The sequence below is a fragment of the Channa argus genome, chromosome 8, assembly GCF_033026475.1.
Source record: "Channa argus isolate prfri chromosome 8, Channa argus male v1.0, whole genome shotgun sequence".
Taxonomy (NCBI): Eukaryota; Metazoa; Chordata; class Actinopteri; order Anabantiformes; family Channidae; genus Channa; species Channa argus.
Genome location: NC_090204.1, coordinates 16736288 through 16753282, shown reverse-complemented (window position 1 = coordinate 16753282; position 16995 = coordinate 16736288). Strand labels below are relative to the sequence as shown.

Here is a 16995-nt window from a genome sequence, read left to right as displayed (position 1 = left end):
TGAATGTTGTCCGTGTGTCTCCCAATCAAAACCCAGTGCCACACAATCTACCACCATTATAAGCAGCTGGACCTATAGTGACCTTTCCTGCCCTCTGTCTCCGGAATCAACACAGATCATCTAACTCTCAAAATGTCCTGTGTCTGACACATCATATGGGTGTTTGTGTGTGTATGGTGTGAACACATGAAGCACTATTTGCATGTGTAGTTGTGTAGTTATATTGTGCGTGTTGGGGCATTCACCTTAGTCCCACCAACACTGATGATGCGGTAGACGCCGCGGCTGGCATCATAGAAGAAGGACACAGTGACGGCGTGCTTGCTGGCTGGTAGCCAGTTGCGTTTGGTGGCCGGGTCGATCTGGAAGACATGAGCTCTGGAGCTGAAGATGGGCTGCTCCCTTTAAAACACAAAACAGAAAACCTGACGTGATACCAAACCATATGCGGTAATCCATTCTGTTACACTACTAATTGTAGAAACAATCCCTTTAAACAACAGCAAAATACACACAGGGCATATATATCCACAAACATCTAATACTGTATATGTTATAAGAATTACATGTTAGTAGTTTGGGATCGAACCATCAACCCTGCAGTTAGGATTGCTGAACTTCCTGAGCTGCAGTGGCAGAAAAATTGTCATGACAAGTGTATGAGCCAACCAGGGATTTCATCTCTGGTTTTTAATTATGTCGTGTACTGGTATAGGCGTACTGATGAGGTCATTATTGACATCATATGACTTTGATGTTTGGCTTTATGGTCTGCCTTTGTAGTTTACCTTTTGGGTACCTTTGGTTGTCAAGGAAACAATAAAAAGCCTAAATGTTCAATGTTCATCATACAACGATCTCCAGAGTGCGCTTGTTCGACCCTCAGATACAAGTAAAATCAGCTCTACAACAAGTTTTGAACAGGAGAAGTATGGGCACTTACAACTACCCTATAGATAAATACCCAAACCACAGATAATACACGATTTCAACTCGAATGATCTGATGACTTTAATCTTTAATCTGTGCTGTAGTGACCTTGGCTTCAGATATATTCCGATATATTAAAGAGCAATACATTTCAATTTTCATGTGTGGTTTTATGAAACTAATTAGATAGTCATGATAAAAATGCCATTGAAACAATCCTTGTGCAATACTATGTATTGCAATTTTGCAAAATTCAAAAAACGTAATTGGTCCGAAAGTCTAAACATCTGTATTTATGGTTAATATGAATGAAACTTTATTAATCTATTTGAGTGCGTGGTGACTTTTTTGGGCACAGATCCCAAAATTTGGAAAATGTGATTTGTGTGTTTTTCAGAGCCCTCTTGGTCATTGGCGATCTCCCGGTGTAATGAGGCTACTGGTGCAAACGAAGCAGAAAATTCACTAAGCGCTAGCAGTCCAATTAATCGTCACTGCTCCCCACTTGCTGTAGGGAAGAACGGTGGTTAGAAGCTCACAGGACAAAGACCACAGAGCGTCCAGAAAGTATTCACAGGTTATGTTACAGCCTTATTCCAAAATGGATTAAATTCATTATATTCCTCTCAGTTCTACAAACAATACTCCATAAAAATGTGAAAGAAGTTTGTTTGAAATCTTTGAAAATTTATTAAAGATAAAAAATGCAAAAATCTCATGTACATAAATATTAAGCTTTTGCTGTAGCAGTCAGAATTGAGCTCTGGGGCCCTTCTCTCTCGATCGCTCAGTTTGGCCAGCTGGGCCCGCTCTAGGAAGAGTCCTGGTGATTCTAAACTTCTTCCATTTACAGATGATGGAGGTCACTGTGCTCACTGGGACCTTCGATGCTGCAGAAATGTTTCCGTACCCTTCCCCAGATCTGTGTCTTGATAGATCCTGTCTCTTAGGTCAACAGACAAGTCCTTGGATTTCATGGCTTGGTTTGTGCTCTTACATGCACTGTTAACAGCAGCACCTTATGGTGTATGCTTTTCCAAATCATGTCCTATCAACTGAATTTCCCACAGGTGGATTCCAATCAAGTTGTAAAAACATCTTAAGGATGATTGGTGGAAACAGGATGCAATAGAGCTTAATTTTGAGTGTCATAGAAAAGCTGTAAATACTTATGTACATGTAACATAACAAAATGTGGACACTGAATACTTTCTGGGTGCACTGTACATGGGCCCTGTGGTGAATTCATGCAACATTACACAGCTAATAGAGTTTGCATAATGTCAATGTATGTAATGAGCCATTCACATTGCAATTCAATAACATACTGACATTAATGAGGCTCAGGAGGATCTGTTCTTTGTCCAAGTTGGAGAAACAGCCATTTATATAGGTCAGCATTGGCTATATGAAGCATTGTTCCCACTGCATTTGGTTGGATTTACTGAACATTTGCATACAAACAATGACGGTTATTGTTTCAGCCCAGATTACTGAACCTGCAACTGCAACAATAGACAAAGGCAGACAAGGAAGGAGATTCAACTGTCGTCCATGTCCAAGGTGACAGTAACAGAGATGACAAATATTTCGAATATATTTTTCATTAACATTCGAACTCCGATCTGCATCCCGACAAAAAGAGCACACTGTTACAGAGAGTGCATCTGGTTAACATTCCATCATTCATCATATTTCCCAGCACAACTTATGCAATTTACCAGCTGTGTCAGCTGTCGTTTAACCGCACTTGAGAATTTTCTATTCTTTTAACTACTTATAAAGTCAAAATCTGTATTGACCACGAGTTTAGACACTGACAGCACCATGCTTATCCAGATATTATTGAATGTTATTCAATGAAAGATTTTCGGGTAGGAGAGTTTGATCTGAGGTTTGTGGTAAAGCGCCAACATGTTTCTCACTGTCAGGAGATAAAATCCAGCACATTGACTCTACCATAAACGTTTTTTGGTTTTTTTTTTATAATCAGTATGAAAAATTACCCTGCTTCATAACTGATTACAGGAAATTCAAGCCACTAAGCTAAAATAAATAAAATTTAAAAAATAATATTTTTAAAAATTATCATTAAAGCAAAATAACTTTAGTCAGGATTTCCCTTTTATCATATTCTCATCTTAATTAGAACAATGACTGACTGCTCATCAGCTCCCAGCGGTCACGCCAGATCACACAGGAATTAAAGTCCCATCAGTCACTGGGCCCGTCTTGACGTTGCTGTGTGAAAAGCCTGTCGAGCTAATCAGCTCAGACAGGATGCATCACGTCAAGGTTTGATAGTATGAACAGATTAAAACCGGATTAAATTCCTCCTTTGGTGAGGAAGAGCAAACAATGCACAGCTAGTTGACAGTCGCATGTGTCTGGTCCGAACTAAAGCGGTGCAGCAAAGACGAGTGGAGTCTGCTGTGCAACTTGATTGAGTTAACACAAAACTGTGTAGCAGCTCTTGATCAAACCACACGTTGTGAAAGTAAAACCCTGCACGAGGAGCTGACCATGTCCGACTGTAAACAGGGCAAATAATTGAAGTGTTACATTAATGCTACATCAGCCAACATCTCCAACTTGACCGTTAGACATTTACATTTCCACATGATTATTTTGGAGATGCATAAGGTCACTGTGCATGATGTCAAGTTAATTCTTGACCTTGGAAGCAGTGGTTTACAAAAACATCCCAGGAAAAGGTTGAGATGATGAGAATTTTAGATGACTCTTTGTAGACAGATTTAGACTGACAGGGCATCTCTGACGTTGAACATTAGCTGATATTACATAAAACAAACAACAACAAAAGAACGAATAAAACAATCGATAAAAAAAAGTCCATAAAATGCTCTGCAGAGCTGATGGTGTGTGAACAAGTAAACCAGAAAGAATTCCGATACTGACCATCATGCCTCATCTTTCATTCCCTTTAAACATTAAATATTAGCATCAAAATTAACAAAATGTAAACATCAAACATTACAGTATACACACTACATGGCCATGGAATTTGGTTTATCACTGTAGGTTAGTGCACTAATTACTTTACTAATATTTTACTAGTAGAATTATGTATCTTACTATGGAGCGGTGTGATAACAGCGCTGGCAGCAGTAAAGAGATATTTGCTTATAAAAGATTTATAAAAGCGAGGCTTGCCCCTCTAACCATTTAGAGAATTTCAAGGATTTCTGGGAGCGAGATCTGCAGAAATTACAGGTTTATCTGATGTTCACTTCTTTCATTTCCCCCCCCCCCTTTTTGCTATTTTCAGTACATTTTGCTCAGGTAAGACAAGTTATTGCTTATGGCCAAGTTTGTTTTGGAACAAGAGCACATGCGAATTTCCATCCTCTATGGATTTAGCGTTTTATCTTCCACATCTGCCCACACTCTACTCAGTCCGGTGTGTGCACCTTCCAGACTGTCATGGACTAGAAACCTGTGAAAGCTGGAGGAAACAGTGCTGGAGACAGTGCCTGGTCTTTGAACGTCTTAGCCAGTCTTTCGGTTTGATCCCTGCTACATGGACCAACAGTGTGTGTCCCGTGTTTTTCATCAGCTGTGCAGTGAATAGATGAGAATTTTACTGCCCAGTGAGTCCTACTACAAGTATAGTTTACAACAAGCACAACATTTTAGCACTGGTATTGTACTTAATATCAGCGAGTTCTCAAATGTAAGTACTTAATGTAAGTACTTATGTACAGAAAAACTTGAGTAAATGAAAGTATTTATTTTCCACTGCTGCCACTTTGTGATTGTGAAGCATCGGGCTGAGAGGACCTACCTCCTGCTGTGAGCCAGAGGTCTCAATCCAGTGAGGGGTCATGTAGATCAATTACTGTTAATCTATTCCAGGTCCTACTTCCTGTATTTCCGGCTGTCCCCTCCCCAACCCCTTAAACACTCACTGCTACTCATCCACGCATGAGTGGAGGAGGAACTGAGTTCAGATTACAGCTCAGTAATTAAGTGGGTCAGAAATATGACATGTTTTTTGAAGTGAAAACTCATCTGTGTGTAGATGGTGCATATTCTTGTTTTTTTACAGTACAGAGTCAAAATTACTAAATGTCTTAAGTGCAAATCCGTTGTCTAAAAATTACTTTATATCGGCCTACAACAAAACACCAAATATGTTCTGTAGGAAATATAACCATTACCAAATTATATTGGTCATTATGACTAATTATAATGAGAATGTTTTTAATTAATGTTTTTCACAAATACATTGATATTGGATGTATCAATCTTGTGTACTGTTCAGGCAGAAGTTCACAGTGACTTAAGACAAAATGTGTTTATTATGTTTAACACAAGCCACAATCTTATGCCTAATCTTTACCAAAGTTCTTCTGTTGCATAAACTGGACCACAGACAGGACTGTGGACAAAAACCCTGGTCTTCTCTGTCTAAGGGATGTGCTATAAAGGACCGACATCTACCAAATGACTTCCCCGTGAATCTGCTGGCATTAGTACATATTATTCATTCAAAAGTAGTCTCTGAATGTAATCCAGTAGTTTAGTTGTCCCATCCATTATCCATCCATTATCAAAATCACCTAATCCTGTTAAGGGTGCAGGGGTCCTACAGTCTATCCCAGCTGTCGCTGGGTAAGAGGCACGGTTCACACTGGACAGCTTTCCAGTCCGTCACAGCGCCACACATAGAGATAGAAAACCGATCACACTTATATCTACACCAATTAACCTAACTGCATGTCTCTGTGTATAAACGGAGAAGTCGGGGTGACAGATAAATTCTGAGGAACTTCTGTAAGGCAACTACTCCACCAACATGTTGCCCCATGGACCAAGGAGTCTTAAGATTGTGCATCAAATATACACGATGTCTTGCAATGGTACAGCAAAGACCCTAGCAGTAACCCCTTAAAGCAGTCAGAGGGTCGGACGATACCCTCTCATGCAATGGGCAAGTCCATTGCATGATAGGCAAGTCCAAGTTAGTTGAAACTCCGGTGAAGACATGTAGCAGTCCTGACGTAGAAGTTAGTGTTATAACCTGATGTCCCTCCGACATTTCAGCATAGCAGTTTAGATCGATATAAACCTAATATCTAGGAGTCTAGGATGTTATTGAAGAACTTTTTAAATTAAAGGTTTTTTATATACTGTAATGGAAAACAGTACTAAAGAAGCGGTTTTCTTGGTGACTCATAAAACTGAAATTGCCCATCTTACTGGTGAAGGAAAATCTGCTAACATTAAAAGTCACTATTTTCACTGTTCACATATGTATTGGGTTATGTCTTTGGTATTTGCTTTCTGGATGTTTGTTTTCTCTAAATGCCGTGTCTGGGCTGTCAAATTTGTGAAGTTGTTTTCTTAATCTGCAGAACACAGCTCTCAGGGCCAACATAAATACCAGCTAAAATAACTAAAAATTTCTAAAATATCTAACTCTTTAGTGCAACAGTGACTGAAAGGAGTTACCTGAGATAAGGTTGAGAGCTGTTTTTTTTTTTACAGAGACTGACAGCAGAGCTTGTTACAAAGCTGCTTTTTCATTTATGAGAACAGCTAGAAAATTCTCCTTGGGATTTTTTAATTATTTTTATTTGTATTCAGGGTGAAGTGAAGGAGACAGAAGACAAACAGACAAAACCTGGGAGACCCGGGGGAGAAAGCGCTGCAGGGATGAGAGACCAGGCAGGCAGCCCAGCAGAGGAACGGGGCTGAATCCTCAAGTGTGCTACAAACCTCTATGGGCACAAGCTTTTTTCATGCCTTTCAAGGGACATTTTTTTTCTCTTCTAGACATCTTTGTATTCATGCACTGCACAAGTCTGTAGTGGTCCATCACAAGGGCCTGTCACTTCTGGATAAGCTGATGGTTTTGATGTGATGCCAACTGGTGGCTTTAAAACTAGACTCCTTCAAAGGAACTTCTAAAAGTTTGCCTTAAGAAACCCTTTAGTTGATATTCAGCCATTGTCAGAGGATATGAAAGTAAAGCAGCTGAGTCTGAGCTGGTGTCTCCACTTTAATGTTTTCTTTAATCCACTAACCATCCACTACTACTCTCAATAGAAGCACCATAACAACACCAGTGAGAGGAGGCAGCACGCAGTCCTGAGGCCATCAGCTACATTTCACCCTCATCATATATTAATTGCCACAACGCATTGAGAAGAATTTTAAGTATATTGGTGTAAATACCAGATGAGAGATCTCCAGTCTGTCTCATGGAAATGCTTCTCCTGACCAGGCAAGCTCTTTCTCAGCTGCACATTCACACAGATGGAATAAGTCCTCTAGGGGGCAGGAAAATATTACAACGGTATTTGGCTGCTGTCTGCAGCAAAGGCCATAAACAGAGGGACTTCCATGATGGTTCCATCTGGACAAGCTAGAGCACAGACAGAACAGGGAGCCATCAGAAAACATGGACTCTTTACTGGACTTCCTCTGAACTATGATGCTGGCTTCACCGCAGGCCTTCATGTTCAACCCATTCATCTTTCATAACGGTTCATTAACTCCTGCCAGAAATCACATATGGAGATTTACTGACAGAGATGTAGGATAGACATGTGCCAAGTTTAACTAAATAAGATAATAATTTCTGAATGTCCACATCCATGGCCATCTAACATGGAGAGGATGCCAGTGTTTGTTGTTCTCTGTAGCTTTCTTCAATTCAGCTTGAACATATGTGATTCGGGTAATGCTTTTTTTTAAAGATAATAAAGCCTAAAAATACTCAAAAAAAGACTAAGCTTCTGGAGAATTTTGACAACTTCTGGCTGAGATTAAACATCTGTGATCTCTGTTGCCTGGTCTGTAACCTAGTGCTTCTTTCTGCTGCGAAATGGGTCAATTCCAAACGGAAATCTGAACTCAACTTGCATCAATTAAATTTCAAGCTCATCTAACAAAGACATTAGGACTGCCATACTTAATATGAACAGACACTGGAATAATTAGACCTTCTCTAAAATGTGGGCGACTATAACAAACCCAAACTGGAGGAGATTGACAGCACTGTGATCACAGTGATGATACCAGCATGTATCATTTTTCCCTGCAGGTATAGTCACACTCTGTCTCCCTCCGAATGTAATTTTTTCTCTCAATGTTTGTGTGATACACATGATCAAGCCTGACACTTTCCATAGATACTACAAACCAGTGACAATACAACATATGATTAAGTAAGTTGGGAAGATTAAATTAGACTTAATGTATCAAAACTGCTACAAATACTTTTCTACTATTATCTCCACTTTTATGTGTTTAACAACTCTGTGGCTCTAAGTGAACAATTAAAGAAATGCATTTCTTATTCATCATCAAGCTGCAGAAACACACACCATGGTCTGTGTATCGTGAGTGCTGTGTGTCTTGGCCCCAAGTCATCACTTTCTAATCCTCTCTTGCTGCTCTCTTCATCTCTCTTCTTAACCTCAGTGCTCATTCACCACCCAGACTTCCTGATCTGTGGAACAGAAGCTGCACTCTCCTGTCTTGTCCTGCAGCCTAATGCAACCAGACACTATTTTAGTTTTGCAAATAATCCTAATACTGCCAATCACAGGGCCTATATAAGCTGTGGGGGCTGTAAATAGCCGGGGAGAAGGGCAAAGCTGTAAAACTAAAAAATCCTATTGGTTGTAATTTAAATGTTACGTCTCACACTTGATATGACAAATCAGAAAGCTTGGAGGATGTGTGATAAAAGAGATTAAATAAGGGTTAAAGCAAGAACATTAAACATTAAATAAAAACATGTATGCAAAAGACCGTAGGCACAGCTGACTTAGTACTGAGATATGAAGGCATTTAAATTTCTATAATTTTTACTTCCCCTTTAGAGAAGGAGAAGTGAAAAATAACATGTTTGGCTAAGTTAACTTTGGGTCCCAGAAGCAGAAAAACACTTTAAGTGAGATTGCATTTGTAAGCTTATGTGACCGTCTCTCTGCACCACACACAGCACAATGTCAATCGTCCAAGGATACAAAATAATCATATTATAAGAAAAAAACTCTTTTTGTTTCCGCAGACAGTATTTGATTGCTGATCTGCAATATTGGGATAGTAAAAGAAAGAGCGACTTTTGTGCCAAAACGCTAATTTTAGAAGATAAGTTCTCGATTTTACACAGAGTGAGAAATCCCCACCACCACCTAATGTCCATTAAAATAGTTTTTGGACCAAATGTTTCACACAGATTTGAATCAGCTTTGCATTACTGCAGTTACACTCATGTCCATCCTAGCAGTTTGAATAACAAGTGTTGACCCATATGTGTGCGTTTGCCCTGGTTTGTGCATCCATCTGAAAGGAGTTAAATTCAGTCTAAATGAGAGTGTCAGCTGAGCACTTCAGCAGAGCATCATTTTTCACCATCTGTGCATTAAGACAGCACACACAACTGGAACTCTCCTGTGGTTTCAAAGCCCTTAGGGACGTTTGACTTTGCAGAAACAGGAAAAGCATTTTGCTTTTCTTTTATTGTAGTTTGGCTTTGTTCCTCTATGTATTTCTCCTTTCGGGGTCTTCTTCCTCCGACCTCTGAGTAAATAGCCTTGTGTCCACATTCCTAAGCCAGGGAAAGTGTCTGGCCCAGTCCGACAACATGACACGCTGCAACTATGTACCAAAATAGCACAGCACGGGGAAATACTAACTCAGATTTTAGCTGCTCAACAAGTCACAAGCACAATCCAGAACCGAGCACATACACAGTCCAATTTTCTTTGTAGTAAGACGAAGATTGTACAACAGCACGGCACTTTGCTTATCTGAAGGTCAGCTTCTCTTGCAGGACTCTGACTGATAGCTTAGTGCAGTCTCACACTGTGGAGGTGAGAGTGTTTTCTGTATTTGGAATATGAAGGTCAGGGAGAGACAAAGAAAGACAGAGCTAATCTTTCACCTCAAGACTCTGCAGGCAATCTTTCATGCCAATAGAAGTGAATGGAAAGAACAGAAAGAGAGACGACTGTTTATTTGTGCAATTGCAGATGTCTCCATAACACCAATTAAGGGCCTCCTCTCCCCACAGAGCAGCTGGTTTCTCCTTGCCACTTGGAGGACACAGATACTGTTTTTATAGCATTATTTTGCAGATTAACTGAAATCAAAGTACAGACTTGCTCTGTGCTGTGTAGCAGGAAGATACACTGTGATGATTGGGCAGATTTCAAAAAACAAACTTCAAAACTGTTTTTGAATTAAGAATATAGTCTGATGTGTTGGATAATGGGTTTATTCACATTGTTTCTAGAAGTTGGATGAGAAGGTTCATGCCAATTTATATGTGTTTGATAAATGATTTAAAAAATATAATCCTTTAACCTTACCATCACTAAACAGAGGAGGTTTGCTGCGACACCCATATGTTCGTGTGAGCGAGTGGTCCACGTGTAACCTCAAAGACACTTGATGTGTTAATGACTTCACAGGCTAAAATCCCTGTGAATTCCCAACAGCCAATTAGACCTGAACAGGGGCAGCTATAAAATCTGGACACATCATAGGCACGATGCACTGTGGCTCTAAGATACATTTTACAGGTATTGGCACAGCAACTTTCAATTGTGTAATGTTAAATTTTCAATGCACTGTAAGTCAAATGGAAAACACTCTTTACAACAGCTGTCACTACACACTGTGCTTCACAGCTGCAGTTATTGTGAACATCCACGTTTGACATGCAAAACACACCCACACCCTGCAAAGTATGATGCACAGTTCAGACAATCAAAAAGGAATAAGAAAGCTGCAATGGAGCAACTGACAGGAGGACGATATGATGAAAGAGACACCAGGCAAAGACGGCAAGTGGAGGAGATCGTGCTGACAACGTCTGCACATCACGACAAGCAGGAAACCTCCAATCTGTGAATCTTACAGTTAACAGAATGCATTTTACAGATACTGAGGGAAGGATAACATTAGCGTGGGCATGTGATGAGCGTGGATTTTGTTCAGAAACAAATAAAGGTTTGGTAAAGTAGGGATGGGCGGTTCGGTTGCCAAACTATCAGTATGACAAATCCTGATGTGGAATTTTTGTTCATCATACAAGCATCAAAAGCTCAATTTTATGATGTAATTTTGACTTTCCATTTTTGAGCCAAAACACATTTATATGCACCACACTAACTAATAAATTATGAATATATTCCCCAGTCTTGGCTGACGTTCCAGAAGCTTTTGCAGATAGAAGACACAAGTATCAATAACAGTGATCCGCTGCTCAGCATTATTTGATAAGCGAGCTAAAACTAAACCTGTGGCATCGCCCATCCCTGCCATGCAGAACCTCAACACAGACACGACGGTGTGTTTGTACCTGTCTCGGTGTAACGGGTACATTTTACAGCTCGCTGACAACTCCTCTGCAGCAGGGGAAGAAGAAAAAGCATCCAAGTTACAAGGTAGGATTGTAAAACTGTACAGTTGAGGTCAGACATGCATAAGAATGGAAAACCCTGCAGTAAAGTATAAAAACTGTGTTCTAACATAGTGGTTGCACTGCAAGCTTTATGACTAACACAGAAGGCTCTTTCAACGTCCAGACTTAACCCTCCATGAGGTTTCTTTCTGCCATCAGCATGCCACAAACAACATGCCACTCAGATACTGTATTGTATGAAGCCTTCTGCTTTCCTCTTCAACTCATCAGTTCAGCACATTGTGTTTACAGAGTTTTCCGTTGCTCTTCAGCTTTCTAATAAATATATAATCTAACTGGATCAATAGGAAATCTGCTGTGGGCTGTAAATAATAGAAACAGAAAAATGGAGGATCTTCCACTTCGTACAGGGACCTACAAGTGCTCAGATGACACAGATAAGTACTTTAAGACAAGATGTATACATCATAAGAGCACCTGTGCACCCTGCACTCACTTTGTTTATGGACTTGAAGTGGCTGCTAATAAAGACTTTCCTCCCCTCGGTGCTCAGTCCATGCGGTAGAAGGGCTGCAGTCTGCCTCTAACAGGAGTTGTGCTACTGTCTGAGTGTGCAGGGTGGGCCCAGCGGCTAAATCCAGGTCCTCATTTTTATTTGGTCAAGGTGACTGAACTCAGTTGCAGACTTAAAATGATCAGTCAGGGTGCCAGCAGAACAAAATGCAAACACACGATATAAAAAAAGAAATAAATCTGTGGTTTGTTTTAAGCCCAAAGGTCAAAGGACAAATATAAGTGCAGATGTCAAACAGCTACTGACAACATTTGAAAGGACACAGTTTACCTGAAGCTTTCTGCTTGTGGCACAGTCCCAGCATTACTAAGATGCTGCCATTTGATTTCTAACATCCGCATTTGCCCACATGGGTCTTTGCAACATGCCTCAGTCTCTAAACAGTTGGAAAGGTCACAAAGTGATCTCTCTATGAAGCTGTACAAGTTGCTCAAACACCACTTGTTCAAAACTGTCACTGAGAGTTGGTTGAGCACAGCTGAAGGGCTGCACTATGGATCCATTCACAGATTGTTTAAAACACTTAAACCCTTGTAGATATGGACTGTGATGCTAAGCAAAGACTGTGAGTTTGCCAACTGTCAATATTTAAAAGAGAAATGTTAATATTCATGCTGAAATCTGGCTGTACAACAAAATCAGTTCCTGATAGTCTCCTGATACACTATCACTATCTTCTGCGACACAATTTTCTGCATTTCCATGTTCAGCTGGGACTGACCTGTAGGACACACATCTGTAAAGCAGCTGTTTGTGCACTTCCGGCAACAAACAGGTGTTCACCAACATTATGCTGCATCACTGTGCAGTTTTACTAATCTGAATAATTGTGAGGTCCCCTAATGATTCTACCTTAAATCCTCCACACCTTGATAAGTAGTTTACCTTAAGTCAGGAGAGAGTAAAATCATAGAGAAACGGTATTTTGCACCCAGTGTCTGCATTAAAACATGACAGTGAAGTGTTAATATGTAATTCACACAGTATGTAAGATCTTAAGTTTGAAAAGGAGTAGGAGAAAATATTCCTTCCTAAAATATAACAATCAAACCCTAATAGAGATAAAAGAGGAAATTTAGCTCATGCAGTCTATTGAGCAGCAGCTGACACTAAGGGCTTATGTTAATGTGAGGAAGACTCAGGTGTGTTTGAACCAAGCTAAAGAGCTGCATGACTTACTGTTAAGGCTACTGAGCACAACTTGACAGGAGGAGCTACCCAAAAAAAAAAAAAAAAAAGCAGACCCACCCTGACTCTTCTGCAAAAATTGGCCTGGACGGGGCCAGAGCTCCATGCCCTGCATGTTTGGAACAGATGACAGTAATCACAACTGAATGATGCGTAAGTGATCTAGCTTTGTGCGTTTTATCACACGAATACAAATCTAACTGTCTTGTGTGTCAGCCAGCGAGCTGAATGTAAAGCAGCTACAGTGTCAACATGTGAATTCGACCTTGTCGTTCAGGTGCACAACAGACATCTGACTTCTGATGAAACTAGGTCAAGCTCCACGCTTCACAAATAACGTGTTCAATAACACAGACGACGTGGTGTCACACGTGAGCTGATTCTTGCTTGAAAAGGAAAGAAAACGGGTCAAACGGACAGAGACTCTGAACATTCCTCGCAAGTCGTCACAAAGTTCACTTTTTACGCATTTGTCCTGAACAAATCAATTTCAGGGAACAAAATCTCGAACTTACCCCATGCTCTGAGGATCTGGACGCGGTTTCCCGGGGAAATTCTTCCACTTGGTAACTCTTTTCGACCCTTTATCCAAACTGATTCTTTTCTTCCCTAATATCCTGAATGCAAGTTACATTTCTGAAAAAACAACAACAACAAAAAAAACAGACAAATCACTTCCGAGTCCAGATCCCCCAGTTTCCCCTCCAACAGTACTCCTCTCCTCTCAAGTGAGTTGTTGGACTCCTGCACGTCTGGCTTCCTTTGTCCGCGGGCTTTCACTGCGAGCACTGCCGCGATCTGTCGTCCCCGCGCGTAATTACGCACCGTGAACAGTTTGGCTCGGCTCTGCAGTCCGGACAGACGGAAGAATGTCGTCGAAAATCAGAAGAGAGATTTCCTTTGGCTCAAACCTCCTCCAGGACTTCTGCGCTGCACTCCCCTCACGCCTCCATGCCAGATCACAGTGGGATCCCGTTCAACTCTCTCGTTGGGACCCGCGGTGCCTCTTCGGCGCCACCTGATGGCCGCGAGGCGAACTACAAAACCTCCTAAAATCTCACTTTCCACTCACTGTGTAAATGTCAGAATGTGAAATACAATATGTGGAAATAGGTTGCGGACAGTCTTGGCTGCCCCTCCCCAGTGTGTATTTAAGAAGTGCAACGTAGTAAAAGCTTGGAGCAGCTAAAATGACTTGTGGATGCACAGAAGCCAAAAAGCTGTTTACAAAAAAGCTTCAGTAAATACTCTTGTCAGATGTTCAATCCTGCACCTGCTCTGTGTTGATCTCACAATAAATCGGATAAAATTCAAATAAAGCTGTTTGTAAAGCCGCATATGGGTCTCACATCAAACACAAAGATGGTTCAAATCTAATGGAATCTTTAAATATCTTCCCCATTATGGAAAATTTTATAAAACTGGAAATTACATTGTAAAAATAAATAAATAAATAAACAATACAGCTCAACAGACTTGCTGCTCCACTTCACTTACACTTGAAATATTATATTGTACATTAATGTGTGATCTTTCAGCAGGGAATGGCACTTATTTCCAAATAATGTCAACAATCTGTGTCACCAGATAATCAGAGTTGTAGCTAATGGGATTAAGGCTGCACAGAAGATCCTGCAGAACATCTAATCCCATAAAAAAGTAAAGGAACATATTCCAAACAAAGACACAGACAAAACGTACAATGTTCATGATTATTTTTTATTTATGGGCCTGTATGTCAAATATTTTGTATATTTTAGTATATGAACCACATTATATCCATGTTTTTAACTCCTGAATTTTCCTGTCTGGCTTATTACATTAAAAAACAAAGCCCTCCTTTTGTAAAATCCACACAAAATGTGAACTTTGTGAATCTAACTAAATCTGACATATTTATTCAAACACAGTATTCAGTATATGTTATATGAAAAACATCCATAAAGTACAACTAGGACTGGACTTTGTTTTCTCAATGTTGATAAGGCAGTTTTGAAAATGTAAAACCATTGTGAAGCTGCTAAGTTGCTAAAGCTTCGCAGAGTTTTTCATGTAACAGTTAAAAATCACTGCTAACATGTTTAGAAAGAGCCTCTCTTCATCTCATTATTTTGCACAGGTCTTGCTTTGCACTTATTTGCATGAATATGGGCTGAAAATAGGAGAGTGGAGCATCAAATGTAGTGGAAGGGCATTGGAAGCGGCTCCTGTGCTGCTCAGTGGCCTGTTACAGCGATGCAGCTGACTGCTCCTTTGTGCTGCAGGGAGACAGCAGGGAACATCAGATCTCTGCCTCACGTGCAACCAACCACCGTGGTTATTTAGAAAGACACTTCTCAGCTGCTCTGAGGCAGTTTGAAGCACAGTCGGACATCTCGAGCAGGACAGAGCTGAACCTTCAGGCTTGCGCCTTCAACACACAGGGCATTAATCACCTCTGGCAGCCTGGTGTGCAGACACAGATGGGTCTGCTCTCTCTTTCTCTCCAGTCAAACACCAGCTGAATCAAACTGATAGTATTTTCTTTACATTCTCACTTCACTCTGGCTGCTGAGCCAGAAAGACCTGCATGATGTTGATGAACAAGACACCTCATGCACTGGGAACTCATTCTTAATTGGTTGAAGTTTAAAATTTAATTTCCCTTTTGTTTAAACTTTAGTTTGGGAAAGAAAAATAAATGCAAAAACATCTACAGTTTCCCAAGTTGACAAGTGATTCTGTCATTATATTTATCTCTATTCATTTATCCTCCATCAGCAGGACGACATCCACCTCTGGAGGAGTGGAGGTTCCTGTATGGCCACAGCTAGTTTGGTATGATGTGAAAATTCACCCCCAAAGACATGACAGTAACAATCTGTTTCAGTGAGCAGTTTGTTTGGTGTAAAAAAGTCGAGCTCACAAATTCATCTGTCACTTTCACAAATTTTCAGCTCTGAGACTTGAGCGATATTTTTAGCAGCTAAACATCAAATGAAAGGCACTGAACATCCAGGTTAGCTGATGTTTCCGCTTGTGAATCCAGTGCTTTCTTAACTGCACTGCAGTGCATTCATCTCATTTTGTTAATGTAACATTAAGAAAAATAAAACCAGACATGGTGTTTATTAATGATAAAACAAGAGTAGAATCTTCCTATGTTGATCTTTATACTGTTTATGAAGGAAAAAGATGTATGCATGGTAAACCCATTTAGGGGCTTGATAAAAAAGAAAATAATGGTACAGTACTATTACAATGATGCAGTGTGAAAAAACATCAGGCTGATGTACAATTTCACAAAGTTAATTATAGGATGCATCAGCAAACGAGATTCCCAGACTAAAAGTGTGTGGGGATTAGAACATTTTTTTATGGTATCTCTTTGGTTTTCCTTAATTTGGTCATTAATCACATAGGATAAGTAAAAAACAATGTGAACAACCTGACACTAAACCAGACTTGATTTGTCTGCCACATGCTTTTATCGATCTGAAACTGTTTCACTTCATCATCCAGCTCTGAAGAGTGAGACTTCAGGTCAATCTCTATCAAATGGCTTAAAGATCATTTTCAAGTTAAAAGGTGTTTGTACCACCCAGTTTGAGCCCACTGAACAGAGGATTTACTTTTACGCAGCTGTCTTTGTCCTGTCTGCCTCATTGACCTTGTTCATTTCTTATGGTGTCAGCAGATAAAAGGTTTAATGACACACAGATTTATTATTCATACACATCCATCTGATGTGCAGGTATAAGGAGCCGATTGGTGGGTTGGGCAGTTTTGACTAAGACTGTGATTCTGTAGGAACTTTGGTAGTATAAGAAAATTGTTGTGATGACAGTGATTTAAATACACAGATTTTCGTGCTGTAGCACAAAAAAGATTCAGATTTAAGTTCAAAATCAGATTC

General features: G+C 40.1%; 1 protein-coding gene across 2 annotated transcripts in view; it reads right to left on the bottom strand.

Annotated features, from left to right (window-relative positions):
* The window catches only part of homer3b (homer scaffold protein 3b), a 39848-nt gene extending 25322 nt beyond the window's left edge, over positions 1 to 14526 (bottom strand). Inside the window, exons 1-3 of one of the 2 annotated variants that reach the window (XM_067513134.1) lie at positions 13616 to 14526; positions 11276 to 11321; positions 246 to 402 (exon numbers count right to left, since the gene is read on the bottom strand). In XM_067513134.1, coding sequence (XP_067369235.1) covers positions 246 to 402; positions 11276 to 11298 — 180 coding nt within the window. In that variant the 5' untranslated portion in view covers positions 11299 to 11321; positions 13616 to 14526. The remainder of the gene's footprint in view (positions 1 to 245; positions 403 to 11275; positions 11322 to 13615) is intronic. The other variant, XM_067513135.1, reaches the window with a different exon arrangement.
* Positions 14527 to 16995: the final 2469 nt, after the last annotated feature.